This window comes from Ochotona princeps, chromosome 28 (assembly GCF_030435755.1).
Source record: "Ochotona princeps isolate mOchPri1 chromosome 28, mOchPri1.hap1, whole genome shotgun sequence".
NCBI classification, from domain to species: domain Eukaryota; kingdom Metazoa; phylum Chordata; class Mammalia; order Lagomorpha; family Ochotonidae; genus Ochotona; species Ochotona princeps.
This window is the reverse complement of record NC_080859.1, coordinates 15537200-15556603: the sequence shown is the minus strand read 5'-3', so window position 1 is coordinate 15556603 and position 19404 is coordinate 15537200. Positions and strand designations below refer to the sequence as shown.

The following is a 19404-nucleotide window of genomic DNA, read 5'->3' as shown; positions in this document are numbered from 1 at the left end:
ATCAGCACTGATGTGCTTATTATCAGAGTGACTGGAAGAAATGGAATGACCATGCAACCGTTCCCTGGGTTGCCAGGAACAATGTACAGCATTGCCTCGGTGATGATGAGCATTCTGAGTGTTCTTCTCATATATTTCATTGAGCATTTTCTCCATCTTCAGAATCTCACAGTGTGCTTATACAACAGTTTCCTTTGATTCCCGGCTGGAAAGGAATGACAAGGCCCCAGGGATGCTGCTGGGGGCCATCTAAAGCTCACTGGCCTCTCCAGAGTCGATCAGATGCTCCCCTGGGAATGACATTATTTCTTCATTGAACAAGTCACAGGGATTTCATGCTCTAGAGGAACGACACACTGAGGTTTCTGTGTGAAAAAGAAGTCATGGCATATTCAGATGCCACCTACAACTGAGACTCAAGGTTCAATATTTCAAAATGAAAAGGATGTCGTTTAAACACAGCATGGGTTGGCAATTCATCAACGATTAAGTCTTCAGAGGAGCATAGCTTTTCTGAAACGTGGTGACTGGGGTAGTGTGGCTTCACTTCAGTAACTGAGCAAAGAGACAGTCTTTCAAAGACATTCTTCAGTTAATTTGTAGGTAGGAGACGTCATATGAGCAGTCCCTGAGAAGTACTCAATGAACGTTTTGTGCCTATTCTTTGCTGGTTTCACAAGGTTTCCAATATTATATCCAAGTGTATCCAAGAGCTCTATTCTTTTTTTTATTAATCTTAACAGGAATATATCTTCCTGATAAACTTCTTGCTTGACATGTGCAAGTGTTGAAATGAAGACACCTTTTATCTTATTGCAGACAACGCAACTTCAAAGAGGAGACATGTGAGATGCGTTAGAGGACTAGATAAATTTTGAAAATGCTTTTCGCAGTAGAGGTTCTGAAAGTCCCTACGCTGATCAAAGCCATAGGAGAAGAAATCCATGAAGAAAGATTTCTCTGACCTGGCAATTTAAAAACATGAAGTATCTAGCATTCCAGCTGTAATTGAATGTGGGGATTCCACTTCATACAGTGATATTTAATTCATGCATCATTCCACACATGGGATTAATAAGCTTGCACTCCAAAAGTCATTTTAAAGCCAGAAAGGAAATGAGGCAAAGCAAAAAATGCAATTGGTCTGTGATTTCTGATCTAATAATATCATGATACTGGCACAGTGTGACCACATCTTTGAAATTCAGGGATACATATCATATAACTGGTATGCAAATGGTTTCAAAAGGTGAACAGTTAAGACATTTTCTCTTTATTGTCTATTTTTATTTTCATAAGTACTATATGTAGCCCACATGTTCAACTATATTATTTCCTGATGTGAAGCTAAGTAAAAACAAAAATAATTTATTCCAACCAAGTAAGCAAATAATACAGAAATCTCATGAATATTATAAAAATCATGAAGTCTGAACACAAAGTCTGACGAAAAACAATAGAGTTAGTGATATTTACTCATTAATATAACAAATCTTTATTTACTGTTACCTTCCTATTACACATATAAAACACACAAAATAACACAATAAAGATATTAGCCTTTATGCATTCCACCTTTTGGCCCACAGTTCTGATTTCTCACAATACGGCAATGATCGAGGGAGGTGTACACTGCAATATTTTTTCTCTACTGAACCCCATAGTCAGATTCTTCTGAAGTTCAAGTTCACTGGCTAGGCATCTTGCTCAAGCCCAGGACAAATTTTCCACCGAGAAGCTCTGTAAAGAGCACACCCTGTAAATCCTGCAACCCAGCGAGGTGAACACTGCCATCACCAAAAAGATCAAGCACTAGGTCACTCTGCCAAGAATCCTCCTTCCAAACACTTGCTCTCAACTGCAGTCCTCCAGGTACAGCCCAGCCACTTCAACTCAAACAAACCAAACCCCAAACCTAAGTCCATTTGTGACTCTGAGAAGCTGAATGTGAACCCAGGCGAGACTAGCAATGAAGCAGATGGTGTGGTTTGCTCCCTTCCTGCAGCATCCGGCACTGCTGATTTGATCCGCTGGAGATTGGTTGCAAGCCAGGGTTAGCACGGATGAAAGGAGGATATGGCAGGGCTTTTACCTCAGACTGATTCAGAACACAATTAGGAGAGACTTTTCACACTGGGCTGAGAACAAATAAAAGAAGCAATTTCTCATTGAGTTTTCTCTCTGGAAGCTTGTTGAGGTAGAATCTATTCTTAAAGCATTAAATGGCAAGTCCAAGGCTTAATGTGAATCACTCAGCACAGAAGGGAAGGGAGGTGGAATGCAGTCAGTCCGAATTCACAAGTTTTCTCAGTGATGGCTTAGCCTAAGATATTAAGACTTCCAAACCAGGGATCAGTGAGGTAGGCTGGCGGCTAAAGTCCTGCCCTTGCCTGTGCCAGGATCCCATATGGTCATTGGTTCATATCCTGTCTGTTCCACTTACAGTTCCCTGCTTCTAGCCTGGGAAAGCAGTAGAAAGTAAACAAATTCCATGTATTTTATGTACACAGATTTAGGAGCACAATGAAACTTCACCATATCCTCCTTCTCACCCATGTTCCCAACCTGCTTTCTCCATCCTTGCTTTTTTTTTTTTTTAATATTTTACAGTGACATATTTTCACTTTGTTTTATAACCACAACCTTAACCCTCCACTAAGTAAACAATCCAACAAATAGTAACTAGGGTGAAAAAGCCACTGTTTCACAAGAGTCAAGAGTTTAGACAAATGCTGTAAAAAATGTCAATTTCATTCATATGCATTACATTTTTAATTCAGTGCATAAGTTACACAGATCATGGAAAACCAATAATATTTGTCCTTTCTGGAATGGCTTATTTTACTAAACATAATGTTTCCAGTTGCAAACATTTTGTCACGAAGACAGGATTTTTTTTCTTTTTTATGGCTGAGTAGTATTCCATGGTGTATAAATGCTACATTTCCTTTGCCCAATCATCTGTTTATAGGCAACCTGGTTGATTCCATAGTTTAACTATTGTAAATTGAGCTGCTTTAAGCATAATGGTAGAGATAATTCTTTCATATGCTGATTTTATTTTGTTTGGGTAAGTTCCCAGGAGTGGTCATATGACAGATCTGTTTTAAACTTCTGAGGAATCTCTACACTGTCTTCCTTAAGAATTGCACTAATCTACATTCCCACTAACAGTGGGTTAGGATACATTTTCCCCCACATCCTCACCAGCATGTACTGTTTTCTGATTTCTGTAGAATAGCCATTTTAACTTCACTGAGGTGAAACCTCATTACAATTATTATTTGCATTTCCCTAATGGCTAGCGGTCCTGAGCAAGTTTTCTTGCCTTCTTTCACCCTTTGGAAAATGCCTGTTCATGTGCTTTTCTCATTTATTGCTTGTTTTGTTGTTGAGCTACTTGAGATCTTTACAGATTCAATGTTCATCTTTGCCGGTTGCATAGTTTGCAGCTATTTCCTCCCATTCTGTGGGTTGTCTCTGTCATGTTTCCTTTGTAATGCGAAATATTCTTAGCCTGAAGAAATCCCATTGCTCTATTCTTGCTGTTAATACCTGTGTTTATGATGTCTTTTCCAAGAAGTCTTTGCCTATGCCAATGTGTTACATCGTTCCCCTGATTTTTACACCTGTAATTTCATGGTGTCAGGTCATAGATGGAGATCCTTGATTCATTGAGACTTGATTTTTATAAATGGTGTAAGGTAGATGTCTTTTTTGATAATTCTGTATTTGGAGCTCCAATTTTCGCAGCACGGTTTGTTGAAGAGGTGGTCCTTTCTCTGGGGAATAATTTTAGCTCATTTGTCAAATATTGGTTGGTTTTAGATGCATGGATTGATTTCTAAGGTTTCTATTCTGTTCCATATACATATCTATCTATCTATCTATCTATCTATTTATCTATCTATCTATCTATCTATCTATCTATCTATCTATCTATCTAAAACCAATAGCATGCTCATGTTCAGTGGCAGATGCCCTGATCTGGTCAAAGCAACCAAGAATCCCTTCAAGGCTGCACCCCAGACCCAGCTACTATGGTGTGCTGAGACCTTAGGCAGCCCACTGCTAAAACATGTTCCCTGTGGCATATACAGATGCAAAAGCAGCCATGTGAATCCCTACTAGGTCATATCCTAGACCTGGTTCCAAATTATACAAGCAGGTACTACAATCTGGTCTAGCCTGTTTCCCAGTCCTGGTTCTTGCATGCACAAGTGTGTGATACAGCCAAATTCTTCATGTCCCAGCCCCGGCTACCTACATGTAGACCTACAAGCATAGATGCCTAGTCTGATGGACTTCTATGAATCCTTACCATGCCGGTCTCTAGACCTGGTTCTCACGTGCAGTAGCAGTTGGAACAGTGTTATGGCCTGCCCCCAACTCTGACTTTTGCTACCAATGGATGCAGTAGTCTGGCTTGATCTACCCCAAGACCCAGTTTAGCATTCACCTGCAGGTACCTAGGCCTGAATAGGGCAACTCTCCAGAATCCCTAACAAGCTGGCTCTCTGACTTGCCATTTGTGTGCACCAGCAAGTGCTGTTTCTGGCCCAGCCTACTGTCTTGCTGACATTCCTGTGCAATGGGTTCTTCTGTGGAAGTCCCTAACAACCATTTTCTGCCCCTCATGTAGCACTCCTTGGCCTCCCTCCAGGCAGTTCCTAGTGGGTGGGTGGCAGACGCAGCCCCGGCAGGCTCCCTGTTCCGACTCACCACACAACAGCTAAGTTTAATTCATTTTTTAAATGTGCATGTAATTAATTCATAGTTTCTACATGATTTTGTTTAGTTAGTTAGTTAGTTAGTTAGTTAGTTAGTTAGTAGGCAGAAAGAGTCAGACATGCAGATATGCATCCCACTCACTGGTACACCTTCATAAGGTGGACCACATTATGCAAGAGCCACATGTGGATAAGGCTGAAGTTGGGATTTAAGGGCAGAGATTCCATGGTTCCTAATCCCTTCACTGGAAATAAAATCCTGAATTCTGCACACAATACAGCAACCTGAAGAAGATGATAGGTTAAGAAGCCAATGAATCAAAAATACTTTCTCTCTCTATCTGCCTTTCAATAAGTAAAACTTAAATTTGTGTGATGAAAAAGTTCTGCACCAATTTGATTTTCTCGTACCCAATTAAATATCTTTTAGTTCCTTTTCCCTTGAAAATCTTTAAGTAGCCACCTGCTGTCTAAGTAAACAGAAACTGTAGGATTCCATTTCCTTCAAATATTTTAATTGAATTTTGAGAATTTGTTTCACATACATGAACTTCTTTGAAAATTTGAGTGCAGAGAGCATAGGATTTGTATTAAAGAAAAGTGAAGCTGTAACAACAATATCTAGATTTCTTTTCGAGTCCATAGAAAATGAACCTGAGGAACGTGACAGAGTACTAGGTGCAATAGTGAACTACCCTGAAAGATAGCTTTTAGCCTTCTGGAATTATCTCTCACTTAGACCTCTTCCAGAATTTTAATAGTGATAATTTTCTACCCTTTGTGACTCCTTCTTTTCATTGGTAATAGAACATTTCTTGGAATGGTTCAAGGAAGTCCTTTCAGGCTAGCATTAGAGAATTTTTAAGTAATTTGTCAGAAAATGACACCAGTCACAATACTTTTCAAAAAAAAATCTTTGTCATCCAACAATGTTCCCAGAAGAGCAGGATCGCTATATAATCCTTCAGTAGAAAGATACAGCTAGCATTTCCTGTTTATATTTTCTCCTCACTCTTAGTGAATTACAGTGATGACTCAAAGCCCAGTTGGGAAAAGACATATAAAATCCAATATAAACACATCTGATTCAGTTGATATATAATAGCAATTACAGTAACTTTACTGAACTTTATTGCCTTATTGCTGATTTTGCACAGAACAAATAAACATTTATGAAAAACATAAATCTAGAAAAACCTGTAGTAGAATAAATTTCTTCACGTATATCCAAAGGTGTATTTAGTGATGATATATTTTACTTCTGGATTAAATTACATTTTATGCATACATGTAAACAAACAAAATACTTGGGATTTTTAAAGGTGAAATGAGATGCCATTAGAGGAGGTGACATGATTTAATTTGTGTTTTAAAAAAATCAGTCTAGCTGCTATGTAAATAAATAACGGATGACACTATAAAAGCAAGAAAAGCAAAGATATTTCAGCAGTCCAGATTTTAAAAACCACACACACATGGTTTTGAATGAATTGGTAATAATGGGGAATAAAATATATAGGCATAATTTAGGATAAAATGCTTAGAAAAAAAGTAGGGCAGACTGCATTGATCAATTGGAGGGAAAAGGTAAAAAGAGCCAACTCAAGGACTGCATGTGAGGTTTTTCATGTGAGCTGGATAGATGCTAAAGTTCGCAACTGAGGCAAGGAAGATCCAGGTGAGAGCGGAAGTGGAGAAGGCAGAGGACTTCAGGAGCTCTGAGGATAAGATGTGTTAAAATTCCAATTACACATGCATGTAGATACATCAGTTGGCAAATGGATCCTTGTGCCCAGACTTCTGACCTTACGATACTGTGAATTAACAAGAGTTACATTGCAGATTATAGAATCATCTCTATATAGATGGCATAAGGTCATGTCTATGTTTATTAGGCTTTTTTAAAAGAAGAGAAAGAGGTGGACATAATGGTCCAAAGGGCTAAGGCTTGTCTTGGGACATCACATCTTTTATATAGGGATGCCTGGTTCCAGTCCAAGCTATTCCATATCTTGCTGCCAATGTGCTTGGGAGGCAGTGAACAGTGGCCCAGGAAGTGCTTGACTTCCTGTATCCTACATGGGAGACCCCTATAGAGTTCCAGGGTCCCGACTTTGGCCTTACTGTATTTTAGACTGTGGAGAGTGAATTACTGGATAAAGGACTCTCCCTCTCTCTTTCTCTCACTTGCTCACTCACTTTCTCTTTTTTGTCTTTCTCCCTCTCATGGTCCACTCTGCCTTTCAAAAAAATATATATATATATATTTGGAAAGTAAATAAAGAAGTTATAGAATAGAAAGGGGCTACAGAGAGCAAGAAGTGACTGTGTTAGAGGCAGAGGGAACAGGAATGAGAGGACAGAAAACAAGCGCTTAGCATTCTAAGGAACACTTTCTCCCACCCTCTCCTTCCGTTCAGGCCCACTTTAGACAATGAGACTGCAGCCATGCCATGCAGGAACTGTTGGCAGATGTTCAATGCGAGCAGAACTGATGGAATCCTACAGCCTGCTTACGACTTATCATAATGACGCCAGAGGCAGCCATAAGCTGCTTTAGGGGCTTTCTTACGGAAGCACATAGCAAGAAAGATAGCTAGCACAGATATATGAGAACCATTGTTCTGTTACAGAAAACAATAAATAAATAAATAAATAAATAAATAAATAAATAAATAAATAAATAAAACGACTTTTGGGGGGCAGGCATGATTCCCAGGTCAGTTCCGCTTTCAGCTTCCGGTTAATGCGTGCTCAGGGAGGCAACAAGTGTTAACTCTAGTAACTAACTCCTTACCATCCACCGGGGAGACTCAGGTTGACTTCCAGGCTCCTGGCTTCAGCCTGGTGCAGCCCTGGCTGTTGTGGCATTTAGGAATGGGAGTAGCAGATGGAGGATGCTTCTCTCACTATATCTCTCACTGTGTCTCTTTACCTTTCAAAGAATATGAAAATAAATTATAAGGTTTTTTGCATATTAAAAGATATTTAAGAAAAAGCAATTAAAAAATAAGTCTGATTTTTCTAGAAGATTTATTTATCTTTTAATTTGCTTATTTGAAAATCAGAGTTGTGGAGAGAGTGGAAAAGACAGAGAGATCTTACGTCTGATGTACCATATCCATTGCATCCCAAGCACATGAGCAATATGCTGAATTAGAATTAAGGGGGTGCCTGCACACCAGTAAGTTATGTGGGTCTGATAAGCTAAGCACAGACTTAACTCACTGTGCTGTAACATCTGCCTTAAAAAGTTTATTTTGATGCAAAAAATTAAATACATGCATAATTTTTCATAATATGCATGTTCTGTGACCTTCACAAAGATACTCTATAGGCAAAGATTTCAATTTGCGGCAAAATAAACTTAAGTGCTCATTCCATTTTTACATGAACATTTTGAAGTACTCGCTTGCATATACCCTAATAGGAGGTACAGAAAACAGGTGCCATTTTGATTGAAAGCCTGTTTGTGGTTGTGTTTCTGTAAGATATCCCTGGAAAGTAGAGTATGCCCCAGAAATAAAGGGAAGTCAGCCTTGCAAAGACAGCAGGTCCTGCTGCGGAAACAGCACAGCAAGTCAGCAACCCAACTCTTTGGAGCCCAAGCCCAGAGCACTGGCTGCTAGACGCAATGCTGCAGGTTACACTCTGACTTGCACATGGTGGAAACCATAGAGGAAACAACCAACAACCCTCTCCAGTGCTTTAAAAGCATTTTTTCCTATAATTAGAAAACCTATCTTGGATAATACAGAAATACAAAAGGAAAGGCATCAAGTCATGTGTTTATAATCATCAGCTCAACCCAGCCCCCACATTGGACATCTGAGAAGAGTGATTGCTCACCTGGCAGCAACTGGGTGTCCAGCAATGAAGTCTGAAGGATAACAGGCAATTGGTAGATGAGTATTAAGTTCCTGTATAGGAAGAATAGCCTACAGAAAAAAATTATGAAAATCATGAGACTTTGAGAGTCTGTACAATCAGAAGCAATGGAAATTAATGATGCTGTGACATAGAGAATTTTCCGCAGAGATGAGAACTGTTCAATTTTGCTGAAACTGAGCACAAAGCAGCCCTATTTTGTTTGAGTTTACACATGCATGAGTCAATGAAAAGTCAAGCTTCTTATCAGAGGTTTCCAAAAAACACAGTCTGCCCAAGTTCACTCAAAAGAAACTGCTACTTGAAAAGCGCTTTGTCTTCAGCTTTCCATTCTGATTAATCCTTTTACAGGAGAGAATTTAGAATCAGGCAGAGCCCTGAGCTCAGGCACGTGCCTACCTGAGGTAGGGCATGGAAGTCAGGAAGCTGCCTTCTCCCCTACACCTCCTTTTACAAAGAATTGCCAACCCTACCAATGTCTATATTCAATAATTTTATAATATGACATTATAAATCACAATAATATTAAATATGATAATGATTCAATAAAGGTAAAACATCTACTCACCCCACTTAACATTGTAGGGTCACAGATTTCATGATATTCAATTTAGGTCACACTCACTAAAAGCTAGATATTTCCATTAGGAAGGAAAAAATGGAACACAAAAATAATGAAACATCACTGGTATCCCTTGTACCCTCCCTTGTACCCTAAATGTCTGCAAATGCATGCACATGTCATGTTTGAACGTTTACAGAGTATGTGAACATAAACTAAAGAGTAGGGACAGAACTGAAGATGAAAGAAAAAAATACATGTTGACAATAAAATAAATTCAAAGAAGAGTATGATGGAGAAGCCTCAGAAATCTACCATGCTATCCAGTCAGCAGGTGAGCTGCTAGCAATTTAATTAGAACTAATTTCCAAGTGAAAATCAATTTCAAATTTCATAGTTTCAAAGGACAGGGAAACTGGAAGGCCCACAGCTGCCCATAATGAAAAGGAAAAGAAAAAAGACCTACAAAAAATGGAAGATCTTGGATACCACAGTGTGTAAGTTTGATTCTATGATTGTATAAACATAAAATGAACTACTTAGCTTAAGTGCTTTGTTCTTTATCACAGGAATGTGAACAAAATTAAGACAGTCAATGCATGTAACTATTCCACCATGGCACAGTGGCTAAGACGTCATGTAAGACACCTGTGGCCCTATCAGAAAGCCTGGAGCCAGATACGGATTTCCCTCCCAATTCCAATGTCGTGCTGGTGTATGCTCAGGACTACAGGTGTTGGCTCAAGTAGCTGAGTTCTTACCACTTGATTGAGATTCCCAGATTCAGTTCCTGGCTCTTGGCTTAAACAAATAAATAAATTATTTTATTCACTTATTTTAATGTGTTTGAAAGGCAGAATTACAAAGGGAGGGAGCCACAGAGAGAGAGAGGTTGGGGGAGAGATCTTCGTCTACTGGTTTGTTCCCCAAATAGCCTAAATGGTTAGAACTGGTCCAGGCCAAAGCCAGCAGCCTGGAAATCCATCCAAGTCCTTCATTTGGGTGGCAGGAGTCCAAGAACTTAGACATCTTCTGCTACTTCCCCAGGAGTGTCAGTAGAGAGCGACCACAACTCAAACCAGAAGCAGTGATCCCTACAGAATGGTGGCATCTCAGGCTTATCTTGCTGCACTATAATGGCAGAACCAGTAACTAATTAACATTTAAAAAAATCAGTCAGGGCTGCATTGTGGCATAGCAAGTAAAACCACCACCTTCAATGCCAGTATCCCCTGTGACTGCCAATTAGAGTCCTGCTTACTCCACTTCAGATCCAGCTCCCTGCTAATGAGCCTAGGAGAGTAACAGAAGATAGCTCAAGTGCTTAGACCCATTTGCACCCACATGGGAGACGCAGAGGGACTTCTAGGCTCCTTGTATAGCCCTGCCTCAGCCACAACCATTATTGCTACTGAAAGTGTGAACTTGTGAATGGAAGATTTCTCTCTTTCTTTGTCTCTTCCTCTTTCTCTGACACTCTGCTTTTCAAAGAATATTTTAAATAAGTAATATTATAAAATGATTTGTAAGTTTGGCCTGTTGCTATATATGTAATGATTAATGATGCCTATTGTGAACAATAAGATTTTAAATTAAAAATTCACTTATTCAGATTTAGGCTACTAAAACTCCCTGTTCTCATAAGCTTGGAGGCTTAGACAGTCAGTTCTGTTTTCCTTCTTGCAGAAATTGAAGTGTAGTCAATGGAAAACGGTTATAAAATACAGAATCATGAAATACAAAGGAGCTATAACCTGAACTGCTCTTGGCATAAAGTTGTTATTTTAAGAACAAATTAATATCTCCAGTTCTGGAAGGCCTTCCATCAATGAATAAATGGTCATGTCCCTGCTCGATTGTAAATGCACGACAGGAAGCTATGACTCCACATCTCTTCTCCCACAACTGCACATCACAGCTCTCAGTCTGTAGCTGGGGCTGTGGGAAACCATTTAAGCTCCCTGAGAGGAGAGGAGCCTTTCTATAGGCAAAACGAGAGCCAATGGGAATGCTCCTTATATCAGTTAAGGATACTGCCTTTCCTATTAAAGAGGTTTCATTTGCCATATACAGAAGTGCTTCTATAAATATTTTCAATAAAGCTACACAAGGATACAATAGGAAGTTATCAACAAGTTCATACACAGACATGAATTATGAAAAGAACTGTGCATGGATTTCAAAATCTTGGCTCCATAGAGGAGCATTTGGTGCAGTGGTTGAGTGGCCACTTAGGACAACTGTGTTTCATATTCAAGTGTCTGGCACATATCTGCTTCCAATGCAGTTGCCAGCTGAGAAGTCCCCCTGGGGAGGCAACAGGTGACAGCTCAGGTGCTTTTGTCCCTACCACTCATGTGGGAGACCTGGATGAAGTTCAGGGCTTCTGGCTTCAGACCACCTCAGCCTTGGCGATTGTAAGCATTTGGGAATGAGGTGGTGCATGGAAATTCTGTCTGCTTTCAAACCAAAATACAAATAATTTTCAAAAAAATGTGTTCACTAAAAACATTTAATCTCATTTCTGTGTACTTTCTGAAGCCCCTACACACGGACTTCCTGTCTAAATTAATAGCATTTATAATAAATGTATAAATTTTCCCTCTTTAGATTTTACTTAACTTAAAAATACGCTGCTGCTCATATTTCTTACAGCACAGCAATTTAACAAGACAAAACAGACAGGGATAGGCTGCAATCTGACAGCTCTTGCCAAAATCCAGTACCCAAAAATATTAGCCTCTAATTACAGAAGATTTTCAAACATTTGATCCAATCCTGACAAAGCGGGAGATTTCACAATGGCACCCACCCAACAAGCAATCAACCCAGACTAGTTCTCTTAAGAAAATCAAAGGACTTACCAACACTAGGATGCCTTCTTACTTGGCATCTATTTGTAAACTGTGGAGAATGTGTGCCCAGTCTACTTCACTTGTGTATACTACCTATAGGGTGCCGCAGGCATTTGAGTTAGTAGGCTCTATAAAAGCTTGGGGCCAAGGCATACCAGACCATAACTTCTGGAAGTTAGACTTAAGACTCTCATATCTTCCTTACCCACATCTTTATTTGTAAAACTAGCTCAAATTATATGGAGTTGATTTAGCCTGTTTGGTAGTAGGCCAAGGTCACAACTGACCATGACAGCTTCTTCTTTGTCAAGAAGTTGCATCTAAAATTTACTCGGATATATTTTTACTGAAATATAACACTTATATTTCACTTCAGTGTCTTTTTGAAACCTGCTATTTTAAAATGAAGCTTAAATTCTTCACTTCCTAACAAGTGATATTCTGTACTCTAAAAGTATTGGTATATAATAAGATATTTATTTAGAAATGAACATTTGTGCAGTATACTATTTCATACTATAAATGCATGAAAGCTTACCCAAAATACTGACAAAACAGATACAGTGTGCTTCATCCTAGAATTTGGAACATCTACTCTCTAAATCAACATAGAAACCTGTCCCCCTCCCCTTTTTTTTCCTTCAAGGTGCAACTAGGCTTGCTGATCAACCAAGCCACAAAAACAGAAAAGATCTTGAAGAAAAAGTCGAAGGAGGAACTCTGGAGGCTGTGCGCATCAGGAAATTCTCCAGAAAACAAAGATGAGCACACACCTGCTTGTAAGATGAGCAGGAAGCCGGACCTCTCCCTCACCCCTAAAGAGAAGAAGCAGAGTCCATCTGACAACAAAGGTCCCCCTCCTGCCATTCCCCATCAAGGAGAGAAAGGCTTGCCAGCGGTCCCAGTTAATGACTGTGAACAATCGTTACTAGGGAAAATTACACTACAGGATCTCCCCAGCAGAGCAGGGGGGTTTAAAGCAGCAAAAGGCACATTTAGTACGGACGTGAAATGTGGAGATGTCCATGTTCAGGTAGAAGTTAAAAAAAGCATGTTTCGTAAAACAGGTGCCAAGATCTCTACAAGGAAGAGATGTCCAAGATGTCACTGGCGTTTCCCCCTCAGACACAGTCGGAGATATTACAGGCCTGGGGGCTGCTTCCCTAGACAGAAGAATGTGCTGGCCCAAGAACCTGAAGTGCCGTCTACATTCAAGGGAGCTGCGGTGGCTGCTGAGAGCCCCTCACTGCAAGTCAGCATTGAAGGAAAAGAAATCAGGGTTCAATACATCAGTGAAACACAGAATGTTTTCATTAACATACGTCATCCTAACAAGTCGGGGAAAGTCACTAAATGCAGCAAGGTTTTCTTCAATGGCAGCACCGAAGAGTGTCCCCGGCCTCGTTCAAAGCACAGCATTCGGCGCCCTGAGAAGTGCAGGCTCGGAACACAAAATCAGTGGTGGGAATGTTGCACTGCCTTGTCTCCCCCTCCGTTTTCCGTCCAGCAGGAGGATGCTGATACAGGTGTGGTTTCTCTAACCTTAGCTCCCAAGAGGGAGAGGAATACGCCAGACATGCTCCTGCCTTCATTAGAGGATGGACATCCAAAATCTACCGTCTGTCAGCGCCACAGTTTTGAAGTGACTCAGAACATGCCCCTAAAGAAACACTCCGCTCAGGCTGACGCTCTGCTCCCAAGCATTCCTCCCACTTTGTGCAACACACTGAAGGGCTCACGTGTCAGTACTTCAGACCTCAGCAAAATGCCTTTTGAAGATGAGAATCAAGAAAGTAGAAACGAATTTGATATCCTGGAAAACATCCCACCAGTCTCCTGTGCACAGCAAAACACAGATGGATTAAAACACTGGCCAAGTACCATGGCTGACGTCTCCCCAGATGAAGATGATTTTTCTCTGAGTGTGCAGCTCACAGCAGAAAATCCAGCCAGCCTCTGCTGCAGATGCAGCAGAAATCCACCTGCAGGATGCTGGGAGAGTGCAAATTGTGCATCTTGCAATCCCAGTCAAAATACTCCAAAGCCTTCTACCATATTCAGTCTATCTCACTGGGCCAACAGACACCCAGGACCTAAAGACGCACCTGCAGATAGCTTTTCCTTGAATTGCTGTCCTGAATTTGCATTGGATCATGAAAAAGAGGACTTTGACATGACTGACAGAGACTATAATCAAGCGTTGTTACGTAGCAACTCACAGCCGATGCCGGAGATGAAGACTATTCAGACTCCACCTGTTGAGCCTACGTTCTGTGCCAGCCCCACTGCAGGAAGCCCACCCCACAGAATTAGCCAGAGCACCATGACATGGGACCAAAAAGAGTCCCACGCAACTCATTCACAGACAGAAGCCCCCAGCAAAGTAAAAATGCCAGTCTTGACCTTTTTGAAGTCAGTTACTCAAAGTGACCATGAAGGCACAGTTGATGCTAACTGTCCCATGGGACTAGAACAGCCCAAAGGGTCACCCAGCTCTCTGGGAAATGTTGAACAAGGCAGATGTCAGATGGCACCCGTGGTAAAGGATGCTTGCCATCAAGATTTATCAAATGGGAATCATGAGGAAATCTTTTCTCAAATGGACTTTCCGACAAACACTACTGAGTCCAGCTGTGCAGTGCACGCTATAGGCAATCTATTTCTTATTCAGGAAACAGTCACTAGTGGTACCGACCAAAATGATAACAATGATGAAGGAAGTCTTGGAATTACCACTTTTAAGCAGGAGCCAGCAGAGTGCCAAATGATTCCATCAACAGAATCAAACTCTGAAGGAGATGATAACAAAAATGAAAGTTACTATCACCAGATAGACATATTGCTGTCACCTCACAAGCAGGAGGCTTTCAAAGGTACAGTGGGTGATGCAGAACCTTTAACTGTTATTGTTTCTACATGTTTGGGCTTTGAAAAGTCTCAGGTTGAAAGCCTTTTTTATTACTTAGGATTTTTTCTTCATTGCTAGAGATATATTGAGTAATTTTAGAGTTAGATGGATTTGGGCAAATATATATCAGCTTACTTCTCTGCATTATCACCCACTTCACCCATAAATAGTGCATAGCAAAATCACTAAAGCTGCAGCTTAATATAAAGTTAAAAAAATCAATTTCTCTTTAAAAGGTTGACGTATGGCCAAATCAATTTTGTAGGAAACGTTAGCCTTTTGCCACTCTTAAATAATCCACCATTCCCTTCCCTCTTGCAAGCTAAGCACTTTTAGAAGAATAGGAAGAATATGGTTGTAATAAAACGTGTTTTAAATCTGACTGTGATGTTGCAAAAGCAGGGTATGCATGTCCCAGGAGATTGTGTGGAATAGTCATTAAAGGAAATGACAATAACCAGAAAAGGCCTTGGTTAAGCCTGAGTGAACCGTCCCTGGGACCTCTAACCTCTAGCAGACTTCTGCCCTCCCTTGGGTACTGGCTGGCCTTACTTAAGCCACTGATGGATCCCAGAAGCTCTGCAGACTAAGGAAGGGCTGAGATGGAAACTCGCTCCTCAGCATCTAATACTGCCTGTCTGCTTCATGGAAGGCCCTTGGGATGAAGTTCAAATTATTTTATGAGTAATGTTAGCATTATTCTGTGTTGCGAATTAATCTTGGAAAAAGTATCAGATGCTTTCCAAATTAGTAATAACATTCCTAACATGCCCAGAAATGAGATTTGAGACGATGTATCTTAGTAGGAAAGCGACCTCTTCTTCATTGTGGCTGTAGATGGAAATTTTGTAATGGAATTAATGAAATTTAATAGGAGAATAAAATATACATGAGTAATCAGTGACATAGCAGTTGGCATAACATTTGAAATTCGTCGTATAGAGAACAAATCTGCTTAAACCAGTGTCAAAACCTGCTTTCTATGAACATCTTGAAGCAAGTCTGCCCAGCAGAGCCACTGCTAAGCACTACCAGTGTTCCTGCAGATACCAAGCTCAATAGCGTTCATTCCAGCACTTGCTTCTGTCCAGTGTTTCCTTTCTCCCATCTCATGATCCCATGGTGGGCATCCCTGCTCACCTGGATGGGTTTTCCGTAGGCTGAGTACCTTCCTAATGGGAGTACTTCTCTGCTTATTGCCTTTCCCAGTAAAGCTGACTTCATTAATAAAATCAATAATGCCACTCAGAATCCTCTCATAGGTGAACTTGCACTTCAGTAGATTTGGAAACTCTCCTGTCTGGTAAGCAACTACAGCTGCTGATTTCCTGTGTCACTGTGGTTCATCCAACATCTATCCCTAGGGTGGACACTTGGCCTTCTGACCTACTGCCCAGGTCCTGTTGCAGAGTGCCTAGGTTTGAGTCCTGGCCCAAGTTCCTGATTCCAGCTTCCTGTTAATACACACCTTCAGAGGCAACAGGTGAAATCACAAGTAGTTGGGTTTCTGCCAGAAATGTGGGAGATCTAGATCGTGTTGCTGTCCCTGCCCCAACCCCAACACCAGGCATCGCAGTCTTTTGAGAAGTGAAATCAGCATAGAGGCGCACACACAGTATGTGGCCCCTTCCCCTGCCTCTCAAATAATAAAAACATACACAAGACTGTTTCTGAAACTTCCCCACATCCTTTATTCCTTCTCTCATGCTTTGTATTTTCTGCCTGCATTGATTTATTTGAGTTTCTAGAACCTTCCAGCCAGAATGCTACCTCTAATCCCTTGCATGAGTTAGTCCCAGTTCCTCGACATCTAGCCTTACATTTCAGATTTAGAGTAATGACTACAATATTTATGTGATTACTTCACTCGCGGGAATGAACTAGATCAGGCCTCACAGCAGGTTTTCTACAGGGACCAGGTACGCAATGTAAATGAGTAAAGCAGCCTGCTTTACTCAATATCAGTAAATCAGAGAGAACCCATCCGAAGGACGTGAGAATACAAGGCCAATGCCTTCTGACTTTTCAAGACAGTTGTAATTTAGCAGTGTCTTAGGCCTAAATTTCCAGATTGCAAGATTTGGAAGACACAGCAGAGATATAAACAATCTGTGACTGCCAAAACAGGAGCGAAGAGGTGTGGTGATGATGTATGTGGTAACAGAGATGCTGTGGTGGACAGCAAAAGAGTTAGCTGAAATTTTAAAGTGTAATACAGAATTCTTCCCTTGCCAGGCAAAGGCCATTGATTATATTTAGATATATATAAAGATACCTTCTCCGGGATAGATTTATTCTGTTCTAAATCGACTGAAATTTATCTGTAAAACTTATGCCTGAAATCAGAAATTCTGACTCATAAAACATTTTGAGGAAAGCGAAGCTAGCTCACCCTGGAGAAGTGACAGGTAAGGAGGAGAGTTCCATGATATTTCATGTGGCATAGAAATACTCATAATTAAGCAGACTTTTTTGTGTAACAAGGCACCAAAATTGCAGGTAAGTTATAAGATGGCTTGTTTTCCAAGCTCCCTGTAAACAAAATTGATTGAGAATCCATATTTAAACAGAAAGGTGTGCTGGATTAAGGATGCAAGAAAATTTGGGTCCAGGCTCTGCGTCCAACACTAGCAACAAAAAGAATAGAAAATTATTCCTTCTCTTGTAGCCAATGCAAGAAATATTAGAGTAATTTTTAGCAAACTGATGTTATGGTGAATATGGTAACTTGCTGTACACAAGGTTCATGCCCCAGCCACACTGCCCACACTGCTGTCCCTTAGCAGGGTGCCACTGCATGGGCATTTTCTTTCTTGTCTCCCAGTTCACTTCCTGAGACCCTGCCACTTTCGAGGTGGTTTGGTCCATACTTGCTACTGTAGTCTAGTTCCTGTACGTGTGTCATTTACAGAAACTGCAAGTATATTGCTTATAGTTCTGGAACCTAAAAAAGTCTGAAATCTAGCAGCTGCCATACAGTGTCCTAGGGAGGGGTAGTGTGCTGCTGCCAACACAGGGCCTTGTTGTTCACCTACAGCAAATGGGCAGGTGCTGTGCGTTTCTAAGGTTGAAGGCAAAAAACAGAAGGGCGAAAGGGCAGAGGTAGCTGTTCCCATTCTTTTCACAAAAGGCCAAAACCTGTAGGACCTATCTGTTAATCCTGGCACAAATGGGTATTAGGTTCTAACCTATGAATTTTTGGAGACTTAAGAGATGCCTCAAAAAATCTTGGGAAAAAAAATCAAAGTAAAAAGATATGTTCATTTTTTCCACTAGCACTTTGAGATCACCATGTACAACCCAAACATAGCAATGGATAAAAGATGTATGGTTTCTAATCTGTTGCTCCTACAGGGTGCACGTTGTTTTTTTTTAAATCTTTCAAGGAACGTGAGCATTTTATTTCATCCCAGGAACATCTCTAGCACATCCTTGGCTCCTGATTGCATCGTAACTCAGTAGGTTAAAGCCACTACCTGAAAAACCAGCACCTCATATCAGAGTACAGGGTTGAGTCCTGGCTGCTCCACTTACCATCCAATTTCCATAGCCTAAAGAGCTGTATTCCCTACAACTTACGTGGGACACCCTGAGTTGTTCTAGACTCCTGGCTTTGATCTGGCCCAACCCTGATCACAGGCCATTGTAACCATTTGGGGAACCCACCAATGGATAGCATCTCTCTCTCTCTCTCTCTCTCTCTCTCTCTCTCTCTCTCTCCCTCTCTCCTCCTCCTCCACCTCCTCCTCTTTTTCCTCTTTTTCTTCCCATTGCTACTTATTCAAATTTAAAGCAAGCAAAATCTCCATGCCTTTTGGTATTTCTTTTCTTTTTTTCCATTTTGAGCCAACATGTGTAGCAAAAAAAAATGTATTATGAAATTTGTACATGCATAATGAATAGAGGTCAAATCATATATATGTGAGTGCAATGCTAAACTCATTATTATGGATTGTAATTGGCCCAGTTCAGGTGATAATAATTTCTTATTGAGAACTTATTACTTGCACTCAACAGTTCATGTTCTCCTCAGTAAATACAGTGGCTGGCATACTGCTCAAGGAATACCTGTTGAATGGACTCCAATGTGAAAAGTGAAAGAAAAAATGAAAATGTCCTATTAATCTGCATGATTCCTTTGTAAAGACTGGAACGTATATTTTCTCCTGAAATGTCTCACTTTCATACTGAATGTGGTTGTATCTAGATTTGGAAATAAACAGTCTCCGGAAGTCATCCCAGGAACTGGCTGCGGGATGCGGGACAGCCAGTGATGGTTCCCAGGAAGAAGCAGTAGAGCTGTGGGCCAGAAGGAGGCAGCAGTTCAAAGACGGCAAAAGGTGCAGCTCAGCAGGGGGAAGTTCATTTACTAGCAACATCACAGAGGGATCCAGTGAGTAGACCAATGACTACTTTTCCAAAACAATGCTGAAGTCAGTAACTTACTGAATATCAACCAAG

The 19404-nt window shown here is 40.7% G+C and overlaps 1 protein-coding gene across 1 annotated transcript in view; it reads left to right on the top strand.

Annotated features, from left to right (window-relative positions):
• Nucleotides 1-9472: 9472 nt before the first annotated feature.
• The window catches only part of LOC101536502 (uncharacterized), an 84944-nt gene continuing 75012 nt past the window's right edge, over nt 9473-19404 (top strand). The window contains exons 1-3 of the mRNA XM_058656194.1: nt 9473-9514; nt 12682-14908; nt 19151-19336. Of these exons, the coding sequence (XP_058512177.1) occupies nt 9473-9514; nt 12682-14908; nt 19151-19336 (2455 nt within the window). The remainder of the gene's footprint in view (nt 9515-12681; nt 14909-19150; nt 19337-19404) is intronic.